This window comes from Bombina bombina, chromosome 4, assembly GCF_027579735.1.
Source record: "Bombina bombina isolate aBomBom1 chromosome 4, aBomBom1.pri, whole genome shotgun sequence".
Taxonomy (NCBI): Eukaryota; Metazoa; Chordata; class Amphibia; order Anura; family Bombinatoridae; genus Bombina; species Bombina bombina.
The window spans coordinates 1,124,481,072-1,124,506,075 of NC_069502.1; the positions used below are offsets into that span (position 1 = coordinate 1,124,481,072).

The 25,004-nt window shown below is 39.1% G+C and overlaps 1 protein-coding gene across 2 annotated transcripts in view; it reads right to left on the reverse strand.

Annotated features, from left to right (window-relative positions):
* The window catches only part of PTPN14 (protein tyrosine phosphatase non-receptor type 14), a 304,902-nt gene that overhangs the window by 65,028 nt on the left and 214,870 nt on the right, over positions 1-25,004 (reverse strand). For both annotated transcript variants that reach the window (XM_053712491.1, XM_053712492.1), the window contains 3 exons: positions 22,911-22,993; positions 14,517-14,574; positions 14,371-14,437 (listed from right to left, as the gene is read on the reverse strand). In XM_053712491.1, coding sequence (XP_053568466.1) covers positions 14,371-14,437; positions 14,517-14,574; positions 22,911-22,993 — 208 coding nt within the window. The remainder of the gene's footprint in view (positions 1-14,370; positions 14,438-14,516; positions 14,575-22,910; positions 22,994-25,004) is intronic.

Consider the following 25,004-nt stretch of genomic DNA (forward strand, 5'->3'; position numbering starts at 1 on the left):
CACTCCAGTAATTTTAAAATATGTTCTGTTAATTCACATCAACTCCAAGTAAAAAAAAGTTTTATTTTGACTAGACTATTCCTTTAAGGGATACAGATCTAACAATACATCTCAAACATTACCCCTAGTACAACATAAAATTTTTTATTTTTAAATTTTATTGATGCATAGTTTTTGATCAGAGGTACTAGAAGGTGCAGCCAAAATATGACTACAAGATTTGCCTACTTTTACAACAAATGAACAAAGCTATGAAAAGTGTTCGTCATAACAATTGTTTAATCGCTTTACTGAACTGTTTTACCTAAAGCACAGCTTGGATAACAAGGGAGCCATGGCATTACTGGAAGCTAGAAAATGGGACTTGGGTTTGAGTAAAAAGCTAACTAGTCTCATCTCTGCTATGTGTGAAAAATGCGGCAGTTGTGAGAAGCTCCAGTGCAGAATTATACATCAGTATCTGCATAGCAGAAGGGAGGTAAGATAAAATATTATGCACAAAATCACTGTCTGTGTTGCTTTGTGTTTTCACTACACATATTTGCATTTTCAAAGTTTTATTTTTGCTGAAAACAAGGTCATTGAAAAGCAAAAAGCAGAGTCCGCTATAAATCAGTCTCTGTGTAAGGAACCGCTTGATTTACACTTTTTTTCCTTTTGTGGCGCATTCTTGCTTTTTAACTCATGCATGCCTTGGCACATAATGCTGTAAATAAGCCCATATAAAGTTTGGATAGTTTTATCCGGCAATTCTATTAGCTACGGTTAACTAACAACATTACATGCCCTGTTAATTCGGCAGATAAAACTACCAAAACTATGGATCATGTGTTTGTATGCATTCTGCACACAGGCATTGAGGAGTTAAAAGCAAGAGATAGAATAAAATAAACACTCCAGAATTATGCTGCTGTTACCAAGAAAGGTCTTTTCTCTCAGTGCCTTTTTTTGGAAATAAATTGTACATTTTATATATAAAATATATCAATAAATATCACTAGAAATCTCTATTGAATGCAATGTTTCACTAAAAGAACGTTTAATGTTGATTTTTCTAGACACCAGTGTTATCTTTCTTAAAACAGTGAATGAATGTCAAGGTGAACATGTTCTAACATTCAAATGTCAAAAAAGGATATTTACCCAACCCTAAGTCATCCGCGAAATATAGTATCAAATGTGCAGATTTATAGTAAATGAAATTCTGTAATAAACCTTTTGTATCACACTTGCAAACACAAGCATAGTACAAAACACTCTTTAAGAGCTTGATCACAATTTATTGCTTGATATCAGCATGTTAACTGCTGCCAATAAGCCATTAGCTGATGCAATGATAATTAGTCATATTCAGTGTTTATTGGTAGAACTTTATTCATTATAGTTTCACTGACAAATGATCCTATAATTAACATGCCAGTCCTGCTTTTCTGATAACTATCCAAAGTCTCAATACGACAAATGTACTGGACCATTTATTACTTATGGAATTCCACTGCTAAAAGGCCTTGATAAACCCAAGACAACACTTTTCAGCGTATTACTTATTTCTCTTAAAAAAAAAAAAAAAAAATCACACTCCATAACAAATTAACATTGACCCTAGATAACTGTCACCTAGATTACGAGTTTTGCGTTCGTGTTTTAACGCTGAAAAAAATTGCCATTTCAGTGTTAAAACAGCACCGCAGCCATTACAAGTCTTGTCGGTATAGCTGTACCGCAAGCCTTTTAGCCTGTAATGCAACGTCAGTCCCGCACACGTAAAAATTAAGTTTTTTCATGAGACTTCCATAGCACTGCCATTACGAGTTTTGCGGTGAGGCTAAAAAGCTTGCATTTCACCTTAGAACGACAAGATTCGTGACGTCATCTGAAAGCAGTAGTTATGTGTTTTACACAACAAAACGAACATAAAACTCATAACTAAAGTGTTACAAAGTACATTAAACACCCATAAACTACCTATTAACCCCTAAACCGAGGCCCTCCCGCATCGCAAACACTATATTAAACGTATTAACCCCTAATCTATCGCTATCAACATCACTGCCACTATAATAAAGTAATAAACCTCTAAACCGCCGACCTCCCGCATCGCAAACACTATTTAAATATTATTAACCCCTAATCTGCCGTCCGCCCACATTGCCCCCACTGTACTAAAGTTATTAAGCCCTACACAACAGCCAATATAATAAACCTATTAACCCCTAAACCGCAAGCCCCCCACAACAAAATATACTAAAGTAAACTATTAACCCCTAAACCGAAAGCCCCCCACATCGCAATAAACTAATTTAAACTAGTAACCCCTAAACCTAACGCCCCCCTAACTTTATATTAAACTTACAATTTCCCAATCTTAAATTAAAATTTACCTGTCAAATTAAAAGAACTAAGTTTAAACTAACAATTAAACTAATATAACTATTAAACTAAAATAAAACTATCAATTAAATAAAACTAAACTACACATTAAAAAAATCCTAACACTACTCTAAAAATTACAAAGTATCTAATTACAAAAATTAAAAAAGACTACATTACAAAAAATAACAAACACTAAATTACGAAAAATAACAAACGAAATTATCTCAAATAAAAAAGAATTACACCTAATCTAATAGCCCTATAAAAATAAAAAAGCCCAACCAACCAAAAAAAAAAAAAAAAACGTAGTCTACAATAAATTACCAATACCCCTTAAAAGGGCCTTTTGTGGGGCATTGCCCCAAAGATATCAGCTCTTTTCCATGAAAAAAATACAAAGACCCCCCCAAAAAGTAAAACCCACCACCCAACCAACCCTCCAAAATAAAAAACCTAATTCTAAAAAAAAACTAATCTACTCATTGCCCTGAAAAGGGCATTTGTATGGGCATTGCCCTTATAAGGGAATTTAGCTCTCTTGCTGCCCAAACCCTAATCTTAAAAAAAATACACCCAAAAAACCCTTAAAAAAACACTAACCCCCGACTATCCACTTACAGTTTTTTAAGTCCCGCTTGAACGATCTTCAATCAAGGCGGCGAAGTCCTCATCCAGGCGGGGAGAAGTCTTTATCGAGGCCGCATCTTCTATCTTGATCCCGGCGGCGCGGGTCCATCCTGAAGACATCCGGCGAGGAGCATCCTCTTCATACGGTCGCCGCCGTACACTAAATCTTCAATGCAAGTGAGCCGTTTCAAAATGGCGTCCCTTGCAATCCTATTGGCTGAAAATTTTGAATCAGCCAATAGAAATTAGAGCTACTAAAATACTTTTAGCTGTTTTGAACAGCCAATAGGATTTTAGCAGCCCTAATTAGTCCACGGATCATCTTAATTACTAATGGGATATTCACCTCCTGGTCAGCAGGAGGCGGAAAAGAGCACCACAGCAAAGCTGTTTAATAGCTCCTCCCTTCCCTCCCACTCCAGTAATTTGACCGAAGTTAAGTAAAGAAAGGAAGAACCAAGTTGCAGAGGTGTCTGAAGTTTATAATAACCAACAACCTGTCTTACAAGAACAGGGCGGGCCAAAAAAGAAATAAATTTATCAGGTAAGCATAAATTTTCTTTTCTTTTTTATGACACGATGAGTCCACGGATCATCTTAATTACTAATGGGATATTCACCTCCTGGTCAGCAGGAGGCGGAAAAGAGCACCACAGCAAAGCTGTTTAATAGCTCCTCCCTTCCCTCCCACTCCAGTAATTTGACCGAAGTTAAGTAAAGAAAGGAAGAACCAAGTTGCAGAGGTGTCTGAAGTTTATAATAACCAACAACCTGTCTTACAAGAACAGGGCGGGCCAAAAAAGAAATAAATTTATCAGGTAAGCATAAATTTTCTTTTCTTTTTTATGACACGATGAGTCCACGGATCATCTTAATTACTAATGGGATTCAATATCCAAGCTAGAGTACACATATGATACGGGAGGGACAAGACAGGGAACCTAAACGGAAGGCACCACTGCTTGAAGAACCCTTCTCCCAAAAGCGGCCTCAGCCAAGGCAAAAGTGTCAAATTTGTAAAACTTTGAAAAAGTGTGAAGAGAAGACCAAGTTGCAGCCTTGCAAATCTGTTCCACAGAAGCTTCATTTTTGAATGCCCATGAGGAAGCAACAGCGCTCGTGGAATGAGCCGTAACTCTCTCAGGAGGCTGCTGTCCAGCAGTCTCTGCAGGTAAAACTTTAAAGCACAGACCACGTCCAAATTGTGCAGAAAGTCGTTCTTTCTGAGAAGAAGGATTAGGACACAAAGAAGGAACAACAATCTCCTGATTAATGTTCCGATCAGAAACAACCTTAGGAAGAAATTCTAATTTAGTACGTAAAACTACCTTATCTCAATGGAAAATAAGGTAAGGAGACTCATACTGCAATGCCGAGAGCTCTGACACTCTACGAGCAGAAGAAATAGCAACAAGAAATAAAACTTTCCAAGATAACAACTTAATATCTAAGGAATGCATAGGCTTTAACGGAGCTCCTTGAAGAACTTTGAGAACTAAATTAAGACTCCATGGAAGAGTAACTGGTTTGAACACAGGCCTGATCCTGACCAAGGCCTGACAAAATGATAGTACATCTGGGACATCCGCCAGACGTTTGTGTAACAAATTAGATAAGGCAGAGATTTGACCCTTTAGGGAACTTGTCGATAATCCTTTCTCCAAACCCTCTTGGAAAAAGGACAAAATTCTAGGAATCCTAACTCTACTCCATGAGTAGCCCTTGGATTCACACCAATAGAGGTATTTATGCCATATTTTATGGTAAATCCTCCTAGTTACAGGTTTACAAGCCTGAATCATGGTCTCTATGACCGAGTCAGAAAAGCCCCGCTTGGATAAAATTACGCTTTCAATTTCCAAGCAGTCAGCTTCAGAGAAACTAGAATTAGGTGAAGTTTTCAAGGTGGCAGAGATGACATATCCACCAGATCTGCATACCAAATCCTGCGAGGCAAGGCTGGTGCAATGAAGATCAACGATGCCCTCTTCCTGCTTGATTCGAGCAATTACCCGAGGAAGCAGAGCAAACGGAGGAAAAAAGTATGCTAGGCTGAAGGTCCAAGGGACCACCAGAGCATCTATCGTTCTGCCTGGGGGTCTCTGGACTTCGACACGTATCTCGGGAGCTTGGCATTCTGTCGAGATGCTCTAAGATCCAATTCCGGTTGACCCCACTTGAGAATCAGGTCAGAGAACACTTCCGGATGGAGTTCCCACTCCCCCGGATGAAAGGTCTGCCTGCTCAGGAAGTCTGCCTCCCAGTTATCGACCCCTGGGATGTGGATCGCCGACAGATAGCAAGAATGGGCCTCCACCCACTGAATTATCTTGGATACCTCTGTCATTGCTAAGGAACCTCTCGTTCCTCCCTGATAATTGATGTAAGCCACTGAGTTATGTTGTCCACACCCCCTAAGCCTTTAGAGAGCCCCAGACTGCTCCCCATCCTAGAAGGCTGGCATCTGTTGTCACTATTACCCAAGATGGTCTGCGAAAGCATGTTTCCTGGGAAAGATGATCCAGAGACAACCACCATTGCAGAAAATCCCTTGTCTCCTGTTCCAGAAGTATTCGAGGAGACAAGTCCGCATAATCTCCGTTCCATAGCCTGAGCATGTTTAACTGCAGAGGTCTGAGGTGGAACCGAGCAAACGGGATGATGTTCATTGCCGCCACCATCAGCCCTATTACCTCCATGCACTGAGCAAATGATGGCCGAGGAGTGGACTGAAGGGCTAGACAAGTATCGAAAATCTTTGATTTTCTGACATCTGTCAGAAAAATCTTCCTCAATAGGGAATCTATTCTGGTTCCCAAGAAAGATACCCTTGTATTTGGGACTAAGGAACTTTTTGTAAGGATGGCGCCTGGACTAGGATGTCGTCCAGATAGGGCGCCACTGCAATGCCTCTTAACCGAAGCACCGCCAACAGTGAAAACAGAACCTTTGTGAAAATTCTGGGAGCTGTGGCAAGACCAAAAGAAAGAGCCACGAAATGGAAGTGCTTGTCCAGAAAGGCAAACCTTAGGAACTTGTGATGATCCCTGTGAATGGGAACATGCAGGTACGCGTCCTTTAAATCCACTGTTGTCATAAATTGATCCTCTTGGATCAAAGGGAGAATGGAACGAATAGTTTCCATCTTGAAGGACGGTACTCTGAGAAATTTGTTTAGACTCTTGAGATCTAAAATTGGTCTGAAGGTTACCTCCTTTTTGGGAACCACGAACAGATTGGAATAAAATCCCAGACCCTGTTCCTGTATCGGAACAGGAACAATCACTCCCAGATCGGAGATGTCCCCTACACAATGTAAGAACTCTCTTTTTGTCTGGTCTGCAGATAATCTTGAAAGCAGGAACCTGCCTCTGGGAGGAAAACTTTTGAACTCTAGTTTGTATCCCTGGGTCACTATTTCTACTGCCCAGGGATCCCGAACATCTCGAACCCAAGCCTGAACGAAGAAGAAAAATCTGCCCCTTACAAGATCCGGTCCCGGATTGGGGGCAGACCCTTCATGCTGTCTTTGACTCAGTAGCAGGCTTCTTGGATTGTTTTCCCTTATTCCAAGACTGATTGGGTCTCCATGAAGGTCTAGGTTGGTCCTGTTTGGATAAAGAGGAGAAAGAATTTCCCTTGAAGTTTCAAAAGAAACGAAAATTACTTTGTCGTCCTTTTTGTTTGTTTCTCTTGCCCTGAGGAAGATGACCTTTACCTCCCATGATATCAGAGATAATTTCAGTCAAGCCAGGTCCAAACAAGGTCTTTCCCTTGTAAGGAATTGCTAAAAGCTTAGACTTAGAGGACACATCCACAGACCAAGGTTTTAACCATAAGGCTCTGCGAGCTAAAATAGAGAAACCTGAAATATTTGCTCCCAGTTTAATAACTTGAAGGGAAGCATCCAAAATAAAGGAATTAGCCAATTTACGAGCTTTTATCCTATCCTGGATTTCATCCAGAGAAGTCTCTGTTCTGATAGCGTCAGATAATGTATCGAACCAATATGCAGCCGCGTTAGTGACGGTAGCAATACACACAGCTGGCTGCCATTGTAAGCCCTGATGTACATCTTCTTGAGTAATCCTTCTAGTTTCTTGTCCATAGGATCATTAAAAGCACAACTGTCCTCTATGGAAATAGTAGTTCTGTTGGCTAAGGTGGAAATGGCTCCTTCCACTTTGGGGACTGTTTGCCAAGCCTCCTTAACAGAGTCGGCTATGGGAAACATCTTGAGTCGCTGTCATCTAAGGTAGCTAAAACCTCCCTAAGTAGTAGACGGAAATATTCTAGCTTAAACCTGAAAGATACAACTTCAGTATCAGGAAGAGGAATTACACTGTCCAAATCTGAAATTTCTCCTTCAGATGCTACTACGGTATCCCCCTCCTCAGGCTTCTGGGAGGGGGTATCTGAAATAGCAACAATTGCCTCAGAAACCTCACCTACTGAATGTCTGATTTTCCTCTTAAGCTTTCCCTGCAATACTGGAAAGGCAGACAACGCATCTGAAATTGTAGCAGACATGAGAGAAGCAATGTCTTTTAAAGTAACCCCAACTAGAGCTACTGAGGAAACGCAGGGCACTGCATGTGAGGGCGGCAAAATTTGGGATGCTTGGGGAGAAAACTGCGGCATAAAATGAACATTGTCATTTGATTCCTGACCCTCATCCTGCTTAGAGAATGATGGCTCAGGAAAAATGTTATCCCTGTAACTTATAGTCCTTTCAATACAAGAGGGACAAAAAGGGATTGGTGGTTCCACATTGGCATCAAAACAAAGTGCAGGTGGCATTTGCAATGCCTCATGGTCCATTATTAATCTTAATGACCAGGAGTAGCAACTAAAAAGTAAATATTTTAATAAAATTAAACTTTGCAAAAAAACGTTACTGTCCCTTTAAGAATTAAACTGTAACTTTTTTCACTCAAACTGCAGAATGCATTAAAAACGATAATTTGGCCAAATAAACAGTACACTTCTACACCTCAGCTGTCTGCTGAGGTGTCTACCTTCCCACAACACCGGAGATACGTCCCATTATGACAGGAGATGATCCGTAGAGTAGCAGGAAAAGGATGCAAGAAAACCGCTCCTAGAAACGCTTGTTCATATAAAACCAAGCTTTTCTAGTCGGCCTGTAGCTGAGTCACCTCTATATGTGTCAGAGAAATGGCGCGCAGTGCTAACAAACCCACTACACTAAGCCCCGCCCCTTGTGGGCGTCTCTGTAAACAACCTCCCGGTCGGTATTATACTGTGTAAAAACCGCTGGGAGTTTAGTGGAACCGACAAAAAGTTTTATTCACGCAGCATCCCTTGCCCCAGTGCCTGCTACGCTGCCTAATAATTCTCATATACTAAGGATAAATAAACTGTCCCATATGAGAATAAAGAGTCTGTCAACCCTTTTATCCTTCAAATAAATATAGTGCCCACTCTTTCTGATGTGAAAACTGTGTCACCTCCAGAAAAAAATAAAGTAAGCACTTACCTGATTAATGCCCGACAGCAAGGCATCTCACCCGGCTTGAGAGGTCCTCACCCTCACATAGGCCTGTGGAATAAGAAGGACTGAGTTCTTTATTTTCCCTCAGATCTTCACAAGCAGGGCAGCATGAAATCTATGAGAGGCGCAGTGAGAATTATGTCCAACCAGTTCTCATTGCTCTAAAGCCACCAATGCTCTACTGAAGAGACTGATATGGACTACGGCTACACTCTAGAACAAAGCAGCACAATTTTGCCACTTCCTACTGACCAGGAGGTGAATATCCCATTAGTAATTAAGATGATCCGTGGAATTATTTTGTCAAAAAAAGAAAGGCCCTTTTAAGGGCTATTGGTAGTTTATTCTAGATTAGGGTTTTTATTTTGGGGTGTTTTTTTTTTAAATGGGTATTAGAATAGTAATAATTTTTATTATTTTTGATAATGTTTCTTATTTTGTGTAATGTATTTTTTTTTTCGTTTTGGGGTGGAATTTTATTTTTAGATTAGGGCTTGGGCAGCAAAAGAGCTAAATGCCCTTTTAAGGGCAATGCACATACAAATGCCCTTTTCAGGGCAATGGGTAGATTAGGTTTAACTTTATTTTTATTTTGTGGGTTTGGGGGGTAGGGGTTTGTATTCTGTTATGGGGTGTTTGTTTTGTTTTGTAGCAAAAGAGCTGTTAACTTTAGGGCAATGCCCTACAAAAGGCCCTTTTAAGGGCCCCCAAAAGGCCCTTTTTAAGGGCCCTTGGTAGTTTATTATAGATTAGTTTTTTTTTATTTTTGGGGTGTTTTTTTTTTTTTTTTAAAGGGTATTAAAATAGGAATAATATTTATTGTTTTAGATAATTTCATTAGTTATTTTTTGTAATGGAAGGTTTTTTTATTTTTTGTAATTTTAGTGTTTTTAGGTTTTAGTGTAAGGAAGGTTAGGTTTTATTTCACAGGTAAGTTTGTATTTATTTTATCTAGGTAGTTAGTAAATAACTATTTACTAACTAGCCTACCTAGTTAAAATAAATACAAACTTACCTGTGAAATAAAAATAAAACCTAAGCTAGCTACAATATAACTAATATATAATTGTGTTTGTAATGTCCGTCGCCGTCGGCAGTTGCGCAAGCATCCTCAGTGGAATGTTGGCAGTGCAAGGACAAAATAATTCACCTGGATGCAACTTGTAATGGCTGTGCTATAGGGGCTTTTGTTGTGTTTGTTAATTTCCCTATAGCGTGCATAACTCGTAATCTAGGTGTATGTGTTCAACCCCCACCAAAGACTTAAGCACATAGATATAGTCTTGCTGGGGATCCACAAGTATTGCAGAACACAGCTCTTGATTGGTGAGTTATGCAATTATTGCCTGATTAGTTTACTGGCTGCGTTCTGCTTGTGATCTGCAGTGCTTGGGGCTCCAGAGTCGGACTATCCATATGTATTTAACACATTTGCAGGTGTTAAAATCATAGTTGCCTGTCATTTTTACATTAGAATAACATAAATTATGCTCACCAGATAATTTCCTTTCCTTCTGTATGAGGAGAGTCCACGGTTTCATTCCTTACTTGTGGGAAATACAGAACCTGGCCACCAGGAGGAGACAGACACCCCAGCCAAAGGCTTAAATACCTCCCCCACTTCCCTCATATCCCAGTCATTCTGCCAAGGGAACAAGAAAAAGTAGGAGAAATATCAGGGCATAAATGGTGCCAATAGAACAAAAACAAAATTTAGGTCTGCCCTTCAGAGAATACAGGCGGGGGCCGGGGACTCTACTCATTCAGAAGGAAAGGAAATTATCTAGTAAGCATAATTTATGTTTTTCTTCTTAATATGAGGAGAGTCCATGGTTTCATTCCTTACTTGTGGGAAACATACCCAAGCTCCAGAGGACACTGAATGAACGGGAAGGCAAAAAGGAAGGCGGACCCTATTCTGAGGGCACCACAGCCTGCAAAACCTTTCTCCAAAAAGCTGCTTCAGCCGAAGCAAAAACGTCAAACTTGTAAAATTTAGAAAAGGTATGTAAGGAGGACCAGGTAGCCGCCCTACAAATCTGCTCCATAGAGGCCTCATTCTTGAAGGCCCAAGAGGAAGCCACTGCTCTAGTTGAAGGAGCCTGAGGAGGCTAATGTCCCGCTGTCTCATAAGCTAAGCGAATAATGCTCCTCAACCAAAAAGATAAGGAAGTGGACAAGGCCTTCAGCCCCCTACGCTTCCCAGAATAGACAACAAACAAAGAAGAAGTCTGTCTAAACTCCTTCGTAACCTGAAGATAGAACTGCAAGGCCCGAACCACATGCAAATTATGAAGAAACCGTTCCTTCGAAGAAGAAGGATTAGGACACAAGGAACCACAATCTCCCAATTGATGTTGCAATCCGAAACGACCTTAGGAAGAAAATCTGACCCAGTACGAAGAACAGCCTTATCAGCATGAAATACCAGGTAATGAGGCTCACATTGCAAGGCAGCAATTTCAGAGACTCTGTGCGCTGAAGCAATGGCCAATAGAAAAAGAACCTTCCAAGACAGTAATTTTTATGTCAACTACATGCATAGGCTCAAACGGAGCCTTCTGCAAAACTTTAAGAACAAGATTTAAACTCCAAGGAGGAGTGCTAGATCTAAACACAGGCCTGATTCTAGCCAGAGCATGAACAAAAGACTGAACATCGGGAAGCTCAGAAGATTAAAACAGCAGAGTAAAACAGATAGGGCTGAAATCTGTCCCTTAAGGGGGCTAGCAGAAAGGCCCTTCTCCAGACCATCCTGGAGAAAGGAAAGAATCCTGGAAACCCTGACCTTATGCCAGGGGAATGCACGCTCTTCACACCAGAATAAGTAGGTCCTCCACACCTTATGATAGATGCGATGAGTAACCAGTTTACGAGCTTGAATGAGAGTATCAATAACTCTCTCAGAGAAACCTCTCTTGGCTAGGAGTGTTCAATCTCCACGCAGTCAGCTTCAGAGAATTTAGATTTTGATGAACAAAACGACCTTGTTGCAGCAGATCCCTGCGACAAGGTAACTTCCATGGAGGAGATGACGAAATCCCCACTAGATCCGCGAACTTTTTTGAGACCACGAAAAGGTTTGAGTAGTATCCCAAGCCTCGTTCCTCTATGGGAACAGGACAATGACTCCTAAGGAGGACAGATCCCGGACGCACCCTAGAAAGGCCTCCCTCTTCTCTGGATTTGATAGGAGAAATCTGCCCTTGGGTGGAAGAGACTTGAACCCAATTCTGTAACCCTGAGCAATGACCTCCAGGACCCAAGGATCCTGCACATCCCTGAACCAAGCTTCTGAGAAGAGCGAAAGTCTGCCCCCTACCTGATCCATAGATTGATCAGGGGTGACCCCTTCATGCTGATTTAGTCTCAGCTGGCTTCTTGCTGAGACTAAATCAGGACTGAGTCGGCTTCCAAGTCTTAGGTGGCTCAGTCTTAGCGGAGGATTGCTGACACTGGGATTTGTCAGAACGAAAATTATTAGGTTGTCCCTTATCTTGCGGTAGGAAGGCACCCTTGCCCCCAGTAACAGTGGAGATAATGGAGTCCATGCCTGGACCAAAAAAAAAAATCTTACCCTTGAATGGAAGGGAAAGGAGTCTGGATTTGGAAGTCAAGTCCGCAGACTGGCGGGCCTGAACAGAAAACCCAACAGTTTTAGCATTTAAATGAATAATTTGCATATTCGCATCACAAATAAAAGAAGTAGAGACCCTTAAAGCTTTAATTTTATCAAAGATAATATCGAGGGGACCTTCGACCTCAATCAATTCCGATGAGTCACACTAGTAGGTAGCCGCTGCCGCTGGTTGAAATAAATATCCCGAATGTTGAAACATCTGTATGAGATCAATCCCCACCGTTCAATAATCCCCCCTCAGGGGATATTAACCATTGATTCCATATAGATAAAAGGAGCCCCAATGTGACCCAGTCTTCTTGCGTTATCATGAGTGTATAAATAAATTAAACGATCTTACCGGAATCTATGCCGGGGAACAGAAACACAGCCTCTCAAGTTTGACAGTCTTGTAGCATCGCTCCTGACATGGACTTCAGTGATGAAAGCAGGCAGTGAAACTCGTCAACACTGATTGCTTAGGAGCTGTTAATACGAGTCTGGATGGGTTTGCAGAAAGACTCTCCCTGCATCTCCAGACTCTAACTTTCGTCAATGCTCTCGCTGAGAGGCTGACAAGACTACTTAAAACTCCAGTCCCATTTCAAAGGGTAGATACCCTTCATAAGGAACTACTCCGAATCTTCTGATATGAAAGGCAAAGAATGACTGGGATATGAGGGAAGTAGGGGAGGTATTTAAGCCTTTGGCTGGGGTGTCTTTGCCTCCTCCTGGTGGCCAGGTTCTGTATTTCCCACAAGTAAGGAATTAAGCCATGGACTCTCCTCATATTAAGAAGGAAATCCCTTTAAAATATTTTGTAATAAAGTTTCTTGGAAAAAAATGTTAAAATATTGGGATTTTGTAAGCTAGGTCAAGAATACCCACATTTTTTTCTTCCTTCCCACTGACTGTCTCCAGGCCCTCACATATAAAGAAATAGAACATGCAGTTTAGTTTAAAGCTGGGATAAGCCTGCATGGTTACTTTAGTAATTATGTTGTTTTATTATTTGCCTGGTTCTGGCTGTGATTTATAAAGGCAGTTTTCTGCAGGTAAGGACAAACTATGTACTACAGAGAGCACAAGCACACTACTTCTTAAACAGTATAATGCGATTTTTAGATGCATTATAAAATATTACTAGCGTGCATTTCGATGTATTATGTTTATTTATCATTGCTTGCACTTAAGTGCACAACTGTACATGGCTAGTGATATTACCTGAAACTCCACCAGCTCATATACAAATTGTAGCTAATTCATATGTATGGAGCTATTGTGACGTAAGAATCTTAGACATTTTTTTAAACAGGTGTAAAGAGAACAGAAAATAAATGCTGATATCACATATTTAATCTCCCAATGAAGTCTGTTAAAGGGACAGTAAAGGCACAATTAGACATTCATGATTCAGATAGAACATACAATTTTAAACAACTTTCCAATTTACTTATATTATTCAATTTGCTTCCTTCTCTTGTTATCCTTTGTGGAAGGGTTTATCTAGGTAAGCTCAGGAGCAGCAAAGCACCTGGGTGCTAGCTGCTGATTGATGGCTGCATATATATGCCTATTGTCATTGGTTCACACCATATATTCAGTTAGCAACCAGTAGTGCATTGATGCTCCTTTAACAAATGAGAATGAAGCAAATTTGATAAAATAAGTAAATTAGAAAGTTGTTTAAAATTGTATGCTCTACCTAAATCATGAAAGAAAAATCTTGGGTTTCATGTCCCTTTATTCATTCCTGAAAATTTACATTGCAGTGTTTTTTGTTAAACACCTTTTTCTGCAGCAAAGCCGGATTGGCGATCCCCCGCCCTCAACTCCTCTGTATTTATGTCAGCAATGACGAAACCGGGTTCCTCCAATCATGGCTTGCACCCCAGAGCGTCCATCTCGTGAGGCCACGCCATGATTGGAGGAAGCTGGTTTCGACATTGCTGTGCTAAGTACATCATGAGAAGCAGGCAGGGGATCGGCGATCCAGATTTGCTGCAGAAAAAAGGTAAGTATTTGTAAAAAAAAAACATTGCAATGTAAAGTTTTATGAATGAAAGTGTCCCTGTTTTTAATAGTATTTTTAAAAACTGGGCACTGATTCATGAAAGTTTACATTCACTTTAATTTTCATTGTCACTTTAAGCTTAAGTTAGCAAAAGCAATGTCTGAAACATGAATATAGAAAAAAAAGTAATATCAGTAAAATAAAAACACATATTGTACCTACCTTCAGACATGTATGTCTCACTTCCCTGAACATGCCTTATTGGAAGTTTGTTTGTTGGTGTTCTTGACTTGAAAAACAAAAAACTTAGAATAAGTAAAAATTATTTCTTTCCAAACCCCCAATATGTCATTAGTTTTTACAAATACCATGGAAGATCTTTTCCAGGTGGGCTGACGGCGAACAACTGGAGGAGAATTTGATTGTCTGTTAAACAAAAAAATATCAGTTATATAATAATACAAAGTATAAGATACATTGTAAATAATAATACTGGTTTTCTGGTTAAGGGGACAGGAAAGTGTTGTATGAAATGCACAGCAGCTTCTATTAAATGTAATAAGTGCTATATAGATAACTTTGGCTCCTCTTCAACGTACAGTCTTTATTACAAAAATCCACCATTTGGGATAAGGAGGAAGATTAGTTTTTAAATATAGAAACATCCACTGCTAAGTTAATCATTTACCGAATCCCAGTATTGCCCTTAGACATGAAGCCTTAAAGTGCATTAAACATCTTGCTGTTTTCCTTTGTGTAAAACATGTGCAATAGAGGGGGCAAATAACATAATTTATGTAAGAACTTACCTGATAAATTCATTTCTTTCATATTAACAAGAGTCCATGAGCTAGTGACGTATGGGATATACATTCCTACCAGGAGGGGCAAAGTTTCCCAAACCTTAAAATGCCTATAAATACACCCCTCACCACACCCACAAATCAGTTTAACGAATAGCCAAGAAGTGGGGTGATAAGAAAAAAAGTGCGAAGCATATAAAATAAGGAATTGGAATAATTGTGCTTTATACAAAAAAATCATAACCACCACAAAAAAGGGTGGGCCTCATGGACTCTTGTTAATATGAAAGAAATGAATTTATCAGGTAAGTTCTTACATAAATTATGTTTTCTTTCATGTAATTAACAAGAGTCCATGAGCTAGTGACGTATGGGATAATGACTACCCAAGATGTGGATCTTTCCACACAAGAGTCACTAGAGAGGGAGGGATAAAATAAAGACAGCCAATTCCTGCTGAAAATAATCCACACCCAAAATAAAGTTTAACAAAAAACATAAGCAGAAGATTCAAACTGAAACTGCTGCCTGAAGAACTTTTCTACCAAAAACTGCTTCAGAAGAAGAAAATACATCAAAATGGTAGAATTTAGTAAAAGTATGCAAAGAGGACCAAGTTGCTGCTTTGCAGATCTGGTCAACCGAAGCTTCATTCCTAAACGCCCAGGAAGTAGATACTGACCTAGTAGAATGAGCTGTAATTCTCTGAGGCGGAATTTTACCCGACTCAACATAGGCAAGATGAATTAAAGATTTCAACCAAGATGCCAAAGAAATGGCAGAAGCTTTCTGGCCTTTCCTAGAACCGGAAAAGATAACAAATAGACTAGAAGTCTTACGGAAAGATTTCGTAGCTTCAACATAATATTTCAAAGCTCTAACAACATCCAAAGAATGCAACGATTTCTCCTTAGAATTCTTAGGATTAGGACATAATGAAGGAACCACAATTTCTCTACTAATGTTGTTGGAATTCACAACTTTAGGTAAAAATTCAAAAGAAGTTCGCAACACCGCCTTATCCTGATGAAAAATCAGAAAAGGAGACTCACAAGAAAGAGCAGATAATTCAGAAACTCTTCTAGCAGAAGAGATGGCCAAAAGGAACAAAACTTTCCAAGAAAGTAATTTAATGTCCAATGAATGCATAGGTTCAAACGGAGGAGCTTGAAGAGCTCCCAGAACCAAATTCAAACTCCAAGGAGGAGAAATTGACTTAATGACAGGTTTTATACGAACCAAAGCTTGTACAAAACAATGAATATCAGGAAGAATAGCAATCTTTCTGTGAAAAAGAACAGAAAGAGCGGAGATTTGTCCTTTCAAAGAACTTGCGGACAAACCCTTATCTAAACCATCCTGAAGAAACTGTAAAATTCTCGGTATTCTAAAAGAATGCCAAGAAAAATGATGAGAAAGACACCAAGAAATATAAGTCTTCCAGACTCTATAATATATCTCTCGAGATACAGATTTACGAGCCTGTAACATAGTATTAATCACGGAGTCAGAGAAACCTCTTTGACCAAGAATCAAGCGTTCAATCTCCATACCTTTAAATTTAAGGATTTCAGATCCGGATGGAAAAAAGGACCTTGTGACAGAAGGTCTGGTCTTAACGGAAGAGTCCATGGTTGGCAAGATGCCATCCGGACAAGATCCGCATACCAAAACCTGTGAGGCCATGCCGGAGCTATTAGCAGAACAAACGAGCATTCCCTCAGAATCTTGGAGATTACTCTTGGAAGAAGAACTAGAGGCGGAAAGATATAGGCAGGATGATACTTCCAAGGAAGTGATAATGCATCCACTGCCTCGGCCTGAGGATCCCGGGATCTGGACAGATACCTGGGAAGTTTCTTGTTTAGATGAGAGGCCATCAGATCTATCTCTGGGAGCCCCCACATTTGAACAATCTGAAGAAATACCTCTGGGTGAAGAGACCATTCGCCCGGATGCAACGTTTGGCGACTGAGATAATCCGCTTCCCAATTGTCTACACCTGGGATATGAACCGCAGAGATTAGACAGGAGCTGGATTCCGCCCAAACCAAAATTCGAGATACTTCTTTCATAGCCAGAGGACTGTGAGTCCCTCCTTGATGATTGATGTATGCCACAGTTGTGACATTGTCTGTCTGAAAACAAATGAACGATTCTCTCTTCAGAAGAGGCCAAAACTGAAGAGCTCTGAAAACTGCACGGAGTTCCAAGATATTGATCGGTAATCTCACCTCCTGAGATTCCCAAACTCCTTGTGCCGTCAGAGATCCCCACACAGCTCCCCAACCTGTGAGACTTGCATCTGTTGAAATTACAGTCCAGGTCGGAAGAACAAAAGAAGCCCCCTGAATTAAACGAAGGTGATCTGTCCACCACGTTAGAGAGTGTCGAACAATCGGTTTTAAAGATATTAATTGATATATCTTCGTGTAATCCCTGCACCATTGGTTCAGCATACAGAGCTGAAGAGGTCGCATGTGAAAACGAGCAAAGGGGATCGCGTCCGATGCAGCAGTCATAAGACCTAGAATTTCCATGCATAAGGCTACCGAAGGGAATGATTGAGACTGAAGGTTTCGACAAGCTGTAATCAATTTAGACGTCTCTTGTCTGTTAAAGACAGAGTCATGGACACTGAATCTATCTGAAAACCCAGAAAGGTTACCCTTGTTTGAGGAATCAAAGAACTTTTTGGTAAATTGATCCTCCAACCATGATCTTGAAGAAACAACACAAGTCGATTCGTATGAGACTCTGCTAAATGTAAAGACTGAGCAAGTACCAAGATATCGTCCAAATAAGGAAATACCACAATACCCTGTTCTCTGATTACAGACAGAAGGGCACCGAGAATCTTTGTGAAAATTCTTGGAGCTGTAGCAAGGCCAAACGGTAGAGCCACAAATTGGTAATGCTTGTCTAGAAAAGAGAATCTCAGGAACTGATAATGATCTGGATGAATCGGAATATGCAGATATGCATCCTGTAAATCTATTGTGGACATATAATTCCCTTGCTGAACAAAAGGCAATATAGTCCTTACAGTTACCATCTTGAACGTTGGTATCCTTACATAACGATTCAATAATTTTAGATCCAGAACTGGTCTGAAGGAATTCTCCTTCTTTGGTACAATGAAGAGATTTGAATAAAACCCCATCCCCTGTTCCGGAACTGGAACTGGCATAATTACTCCAGCCAACTCTAGATCTGAAACACAATTCAGAAATGCTTGAGCTTTCACTGGATTTACTGGGACATGGGAAAGAAAAAATCTCTTTGCAGGAGGTCTCATCTTGAAACCAATTCTGTACCCTTCTGAAACAATGTTCTGAATCCAAAGATTGTGAACAGAATTGATCCAAATTTCTTTGAAAAAACGTAACCTGCCCCCTACCAGCTGAACTGGAATGAGGGCCGTACCTTCATGTGAACTTAGAAGCAGGCTTTGCCTTTCTAGCAGGCTTGGATTTATTCCAGACTGGAGATGGTTTCCAAACTGAAACTGCTCCTGAGGACGAAGGATCAGGCTTTTGTTCTTTGTTGAAACGAAAGGAACGAAAACGATTGTTAGCCCTGTTTTTACCTTTAGACTTTTTATCCTGTGGTAAAAAAGTTCCTTTCCCACCAGTAACAGTTGAAATAATAGAATCCAACTGAGAACCAAACAATTTGTTTCCCTGGAAAGAAATGGAAAGTAGAGTTGATTTAGAAGCCATATCAGCATTCCAGGTCTTAAGCCATAAAGCTCTTCTGGCTAAGATAGCCAGAGACATAAACCTAACATCAACTCTAATAATATCAAAAATGGCATCACAGATGAAATTATTAGCATGCTGGAGAAGAATAATAATATCATGAGAATCACGATTTGTTACTTGTTGCGCTAGAGTTTCCAACCAAAAAGTTGAAGCTGCAGCAACATCAGCCAATGATATAGCAGGTCTAAGAAGATTACCTGAACATAGATAAGCTTTTCTTAGAAAAGATTCAATTTTTCTATCTAAAGGATCCTTAAACGAGGTACCATCTGACGTAGGAATGGTAGTACGTTTAGCAAGGGTAGAAATAGCCCCATCAACTTTAGGGATTTTGTCCCAAAATTCTAACCTGTCAGGCGGAACAGGATATAATTGCTTAAAACGTTTAGAAGGAGTAAATGAATTACCCAATTTATCCCATTCCTTGGAAATTACAGCAGAAATAGCATTAGGAACAGGAAAGACTTCTGGAATAACCGCAGGAGCTTTAAAAACCTTATCCAAACGTATAGAATTAGTATCAAGAGGACTAGAATCCTCTATTTCTAAAGCAATTAGTACTTCTTTAAGTAAAGAGCGAATAAATTCCATCTTAAATAAATATGAAGATTTATCAGCATCAATCTCTGAGATAGAATCCTCTGAACCAGAAGAGTCCAAAGAATCAGAATGATGGTGTTCATTTAAAAATTCATCTGTAGAGAGAGAAGATTTAAAAGACTTTTTACGTTTACTAGAAGGAGAAATAACAGACAAAGCCTTCTTTATGGATTCAGAAACAAAATCTCTTATGTTATCAGGAACATTCTGCACCTTAGATGTTGAGGGAACTGCAACAGGCAATGGTACATCACTAAAGGAAATATCTGCTTTAACAAGTTTGTCATGACAATTATTACAAACAACAGCTGGAGGAATAGCTACCAAAAGTTTACAGCAGATACACTTAGCTTTGGTAGATCCAGCAGGCAGTGGTTTTCCTGTAGTATCTTCTGGCTCAGATGCAACGTGAGACATCTTGCAATATGTAAGAGAAAAAACAACATATAAAGCAAAATAGATCAAATTCCTTATAAGACAGTTTCAGGAATGGGAAAAAAAATGCCAAACATCAAGCTTCTAGCAACCAGAAGCAAATGAAAAATGAGACTGAAATAATGTGGAGACAAAAGCGACGCCCATATTTTTTAGCGCCAAATAAGACGCCCACATTATTTGGCGCCTAAATGCTTTTGGCGCCAAAAATGACGCCACATCCGGAACGCCGACATTTTTGGCGCAAAATAACGTCAAAAAATGACGCAACTTCCGGCGACACGTATGACGCCGGAAACGGAAAAGAATTTTTGCGCCAAAAAAGTCCGCGCCAAGAATGACGCAATAAAATGAAGCATTTTCAGCCCCCGCGAGCCTAACAGCCCACAGGGAAAAAAGTCAAATTTTTGAGGTAAGAAAAAATATGATAATTCAATGCATAATCCCAAATATGAAACTGACTGTCTGGAAATAAGGAAAGTTGAACATTCTGAGTCAAGGCAAATAAATGTTTGAATACATATATTTAGAACTTTATAAATAAAGTGCCCAACCATAGCTTTAGAGTGTCACAGAAAATAAGACTTACTTACCCCAGGACACTCATCTACATGTTTGTAGAAAGCCAAACCAGTACTGAAACGAGAATCAGTAGAGGAAATGGTAAATATAAGAGTATATCGTCGATCTGAAAAGGGAGGTAAGAGATGAATCTCTACGACCGATAACAGAGAACCTTATGAAATAGACCCCGTAGAAGGAGATCACTGCATTCAATAGGCAATACTCTCTTCACATCCCTCTGACATTCACTGCACGCTGAGAGGAAAACCGGGCTCCAACTTGCTGCGGAGCGCATATCAACGTAGAATCTAGCACAAACTTACTTCACCACCTCCCTTGGAGGCAAAGTTTGTAAAACTGATTTGTGGGTGTGGTGAGGGGTGTATTTATAGGCATTTTAAGGTTTGGGAAACTTTGCCCCTCCTGGTAGGAATGTATATCCCATACGTCACTAGCTCATGGACTCTTGTTAATTACATGAAAGAAAGCTAAATTTTATACCTAGATTTTCAAAATTGTGCAAATTGCCTAAACAAACTGGAATGGATTTGTAGCAGCTGCAGGTTACAGAATTTGCTTGTTGGCCTCACTTTGAAGTGTGGGACAAACAACATTTTATACAAAAGCCAATAGGTGTTCCATGTCCTTTTAAGGGTTTCAAATCCTTTTTGGTAATCTCAGTATAACTCATGCACCTGGAGAAAAAAGTTAAGTTTGCCTCAGGGAACAGGAAAACATCCAAGAGTAAAAATAAAACATAACTTTTAATAGTTCACAAATAAAAATAGGGAAGTTAAATTAAAGGCAGAAGAAACCGTGTAAATGCTATTTCAATGAAGCGGACGGTTAGGATCAAAGATGGGTTACAGTGTGCCTGTATGATTAGTGTACACTTAAAAAACCATGTCCAGCAAAGTAGATATGCAAGGTATAGGTGAGTTATGCTGGTACTTGGGGAAATCTAAAGGAAAACTGCTGAGATATAACAGCCACATTTAGGTATTAAAGTCTCTTGATGGTTCAACAGCTAGATAAGGTCTGTATATGGTGTATAGGTTGATTTCAGACAGACATAGACAGTGCAAGTATCTAAATACCTATAAAGTAAAGCTTTACCTTATAAGTATCACCAATCGTGTCACTTTGTTTAACTGCAATACATGACCAGTATCTTTGTGAATATTGATATTGTGATATTGATTAGCAACAGTTGCAATTTATTTTTACTGTGTTGCACATTTCAGCACATACATATCCAAATATAATTTTATACAGCTTATTTGCTAAATCTCACAAGTCAGACACAAACCAGAACTACTCAGTATTTCTTTAAGAGTGACACGCACGAACGTTACTAAATAAACTCACACCGGTCCCATATTTAGATGCTTGCACCAACTATCTATGTCTGTTTGAAATCAACCTATAAACTGTATACAGACCGTATCTAGCTGTTGAACCATCAAGAGACTTGAATACCTAAACTTGGGTGTTATATTTCAACGGATTTCCTTTAGATTTCCAGAAGTACCAGCATGACTCACCTATACCTTGCATATCTACAATGCTGAACATGGTATTTTAAAGTGAAAGTAAATCCTAGCGTTTTACAAACACTAGGATTTACTATTGAAACAAATAAAGGGGACTTTCGTTCATGAAATATAAGATACTTCATGTAGAAAGGTTCTTTTATTTGATTCAATCGATCTCCATTTTTACCTTGTACAACAGCCCACGGCAAAAAAAAATTTGGCTAAGAGGTAACGTTTTCACCTCTTAGTCAGTAGCCGTGCGGTAAATCCAGCTCCCATTGGCGCCAAGCCGGATTTAGCGCACGGATATTGGCTGAGGTGAAAATGTCACCTCTTAGCCAAAGCTTTTTTTTGCCGTGGGCTGCTGAACAAGATAAAAACGGAGATACACTGAATCAAATAAAGGAGCTTTCTACATAAAGTATCTTATACTTCATGAACGAAAGTCCCCTTTATTTGTTTAAAAAGTAAATCCTATCGTTTGTAAAACGCTAGGATTTACTTTCACTTTAAGTGTACACCAACCATACTGACACAATGTAACCCATCTATGATCCTAACCGTCCGCTTCATTGTAATAGCATTTACACTGTTTCTTCTGCCCTACTTATCCTGCTCACTAGTTGTTATTTTTAATTAAACTTCCCTGTTTTTATTAGTGAACTATTAAAAGTTACATTTTATTTTTACTCTTGGATGTTTTCCTGTTCCCTGAGGCAACTTTTTTTCTCCAGGCTCATGAGTGCTATATGTGTATTCTCTCTAGTGGATTCTGTATCCATTATCTGTTTGTACATGGTATTTAATGCACAGCACCCCTCCCTAGTATCTTTTTATCATTGGAAAAATACGCATTGGGTATAGGTCTGCATCACTGTACAAGTAGTGCTGTTGGTTACTGTTCTTTTCAGCTCATGCACCTGTCTAACAAGTGTATGAAATGTCTCTTAAGAAAATAAGTGAGTCTTATATGCTGTCTAAATACTGTAATGGGAAGGGACCCAAAGAAAGTTTATATTGTGTTATATTCTATGTAGGTGAAAAGTGCATTTGGTACTTACTCTGTACAGATTTTGACTTCCTTGTAAAACTTATGCATCGAGGAAAGTAAACGTGACATATATTTACTGCTTTCAATATCTTCCTGTGGTAAAACAAAAAAGTGAAAACATTCGTTTGCTGTGCTTTTTAACTACTAGTTTATAAAAAATATTCAGAACCAGAAACGATGCAACGTTATCTTGTCTGTCGGAAAAAAGTGGTAAAAATTGAAAGCACAGTTACATATACATATATAATAAAGAGCACTATCTAAATATGTGAACATATTTTTCATATAGACATAAACGGCTAGATCACGAGTTTGGCGTTAGCCTTAAAAAGCAGTGTTGAAAGGTCCCAACGCTGCTTTTTTTTTTTTTTTTTTTTTTGTATCTAATAAGCTTTTAATGGAAATGCAGAAAAGCCCAATCCAGACGTTTCGGCTCACAACAGAGTCTTTTTCAATGGAGGCCGTGCAGACTTAACACCACATACAAATCATACTCCTTATATACCCACCACCAATACCAATCTAACCAACAGCTGCGAGTCATCATCATCCGGCATTCGATCTCCATGCGGTAAAACACTCAGGTAACCTCGGCACTGGCGTGTGACGTCATCAGACCTCGACCACACCTCCTGTGCGCCATGTAACTATTACCATAGCAACGGAGGAAGCCACAAACAGCTCCGTAATCAGCATAGAGAATCCGGATGTCTGATGTCATGTAACTTACACAGAGATTGGCAGAACAAAATGACATCTCTTATACATATAAAAGGACTTAACCTAATACTAACAAAACATATTAATGGCACCCTCTATACGCAGGTATCAAAGTGCCAAACTATTCCCTATCATAATGTCATAGTAATCACCAAACTTAAACTATATATATATATATAACATTCTATTACACAAGAATTTAAAAATAAATCTCTATTGATTACCCTATAAGCAAAAAAATCTGTCAGTGATGTCACCATCTATACCCAATGATATCAAGAAGACATCGCAATCCAGATTGAAATTCAAAGATTCAACACACAAGGATAACAAGGGCACTATATAGGCAAGCTCCTCACTGGTTTCAATTATTTAAGATACTGTATTGAAATTTAGTATCTATATTCTATATTCCTTTGAGGAGTGGTGCTAGCATCTAGTACTGAACTTGCAAACAAATTGGGATTAGTTCCCAGGAAAGAAATGCTATGTAGCACTCTCTGCCCAGACTGGGGTAGAGCCACTGATGCCTTTAAAATTTAACTTTTATTTCTCACTTTAAAAAATGGGTGAACACAAACAAACAAATTAAAATCTCTCTATCTCTGAATAGCAAATGTCAATTATTTCTGGTTTTTGTCGAATTGCTCAAGTGACCGGCTTTTTTAATACTTGTGTATGTGGTTTAGTTAGACTAGTCGGTACTTTATTTTATTAATAAAACCAGATTGATCACAAACTTGTAATGGGTATTGGTTGTATTTAGTAGTCTCTTATGTTCTTCGAGACTTAAATTAGTGTAAAGTGTGTTGTGATTAAACCTGAGTGACAGCAGGGATTGTCAGATTTTATTTATATTAATACATAGAACTTGGTAATAGTTGGGTATCTTGAGATCTGTTGTACTTGGTTATGTAAAGGTACGTGTGCTCGTGTTTGGTTATCTCTTATATTCGAGGTTATTACATAAATTCTTCCCACATATGATTGGAAACCTATGATTTTTCTTCACTCCTTATAAATAAAGTGATCTCATATTTGTGTTGCGTGTGTTTTTACTGTATAGTTCTGAATACTTGATTCAATAAAGACACCAATTTGCTTGAATTTTAACAAGTAATTTTGCTCTAGGACCCACTATTCAAAATCTTTCTTTTTGTCTTGTTTATTTTTTATGCAAACCCTTTTTTCATATGGATGGCGGGGTGATTATGTATATATATATATATATATATCTGTCTCTTTCTTTACTGAGTGCTCAGAGACTGTTTTGTTTATAGTTCCAATATCCACCTTTAGATTTTATTCAACTTATTAGTACTTGGCTTCTATGTATTGGGTATATTCCCCAGCTAACCATATAGAATGTAATTCTGCAGTGTTA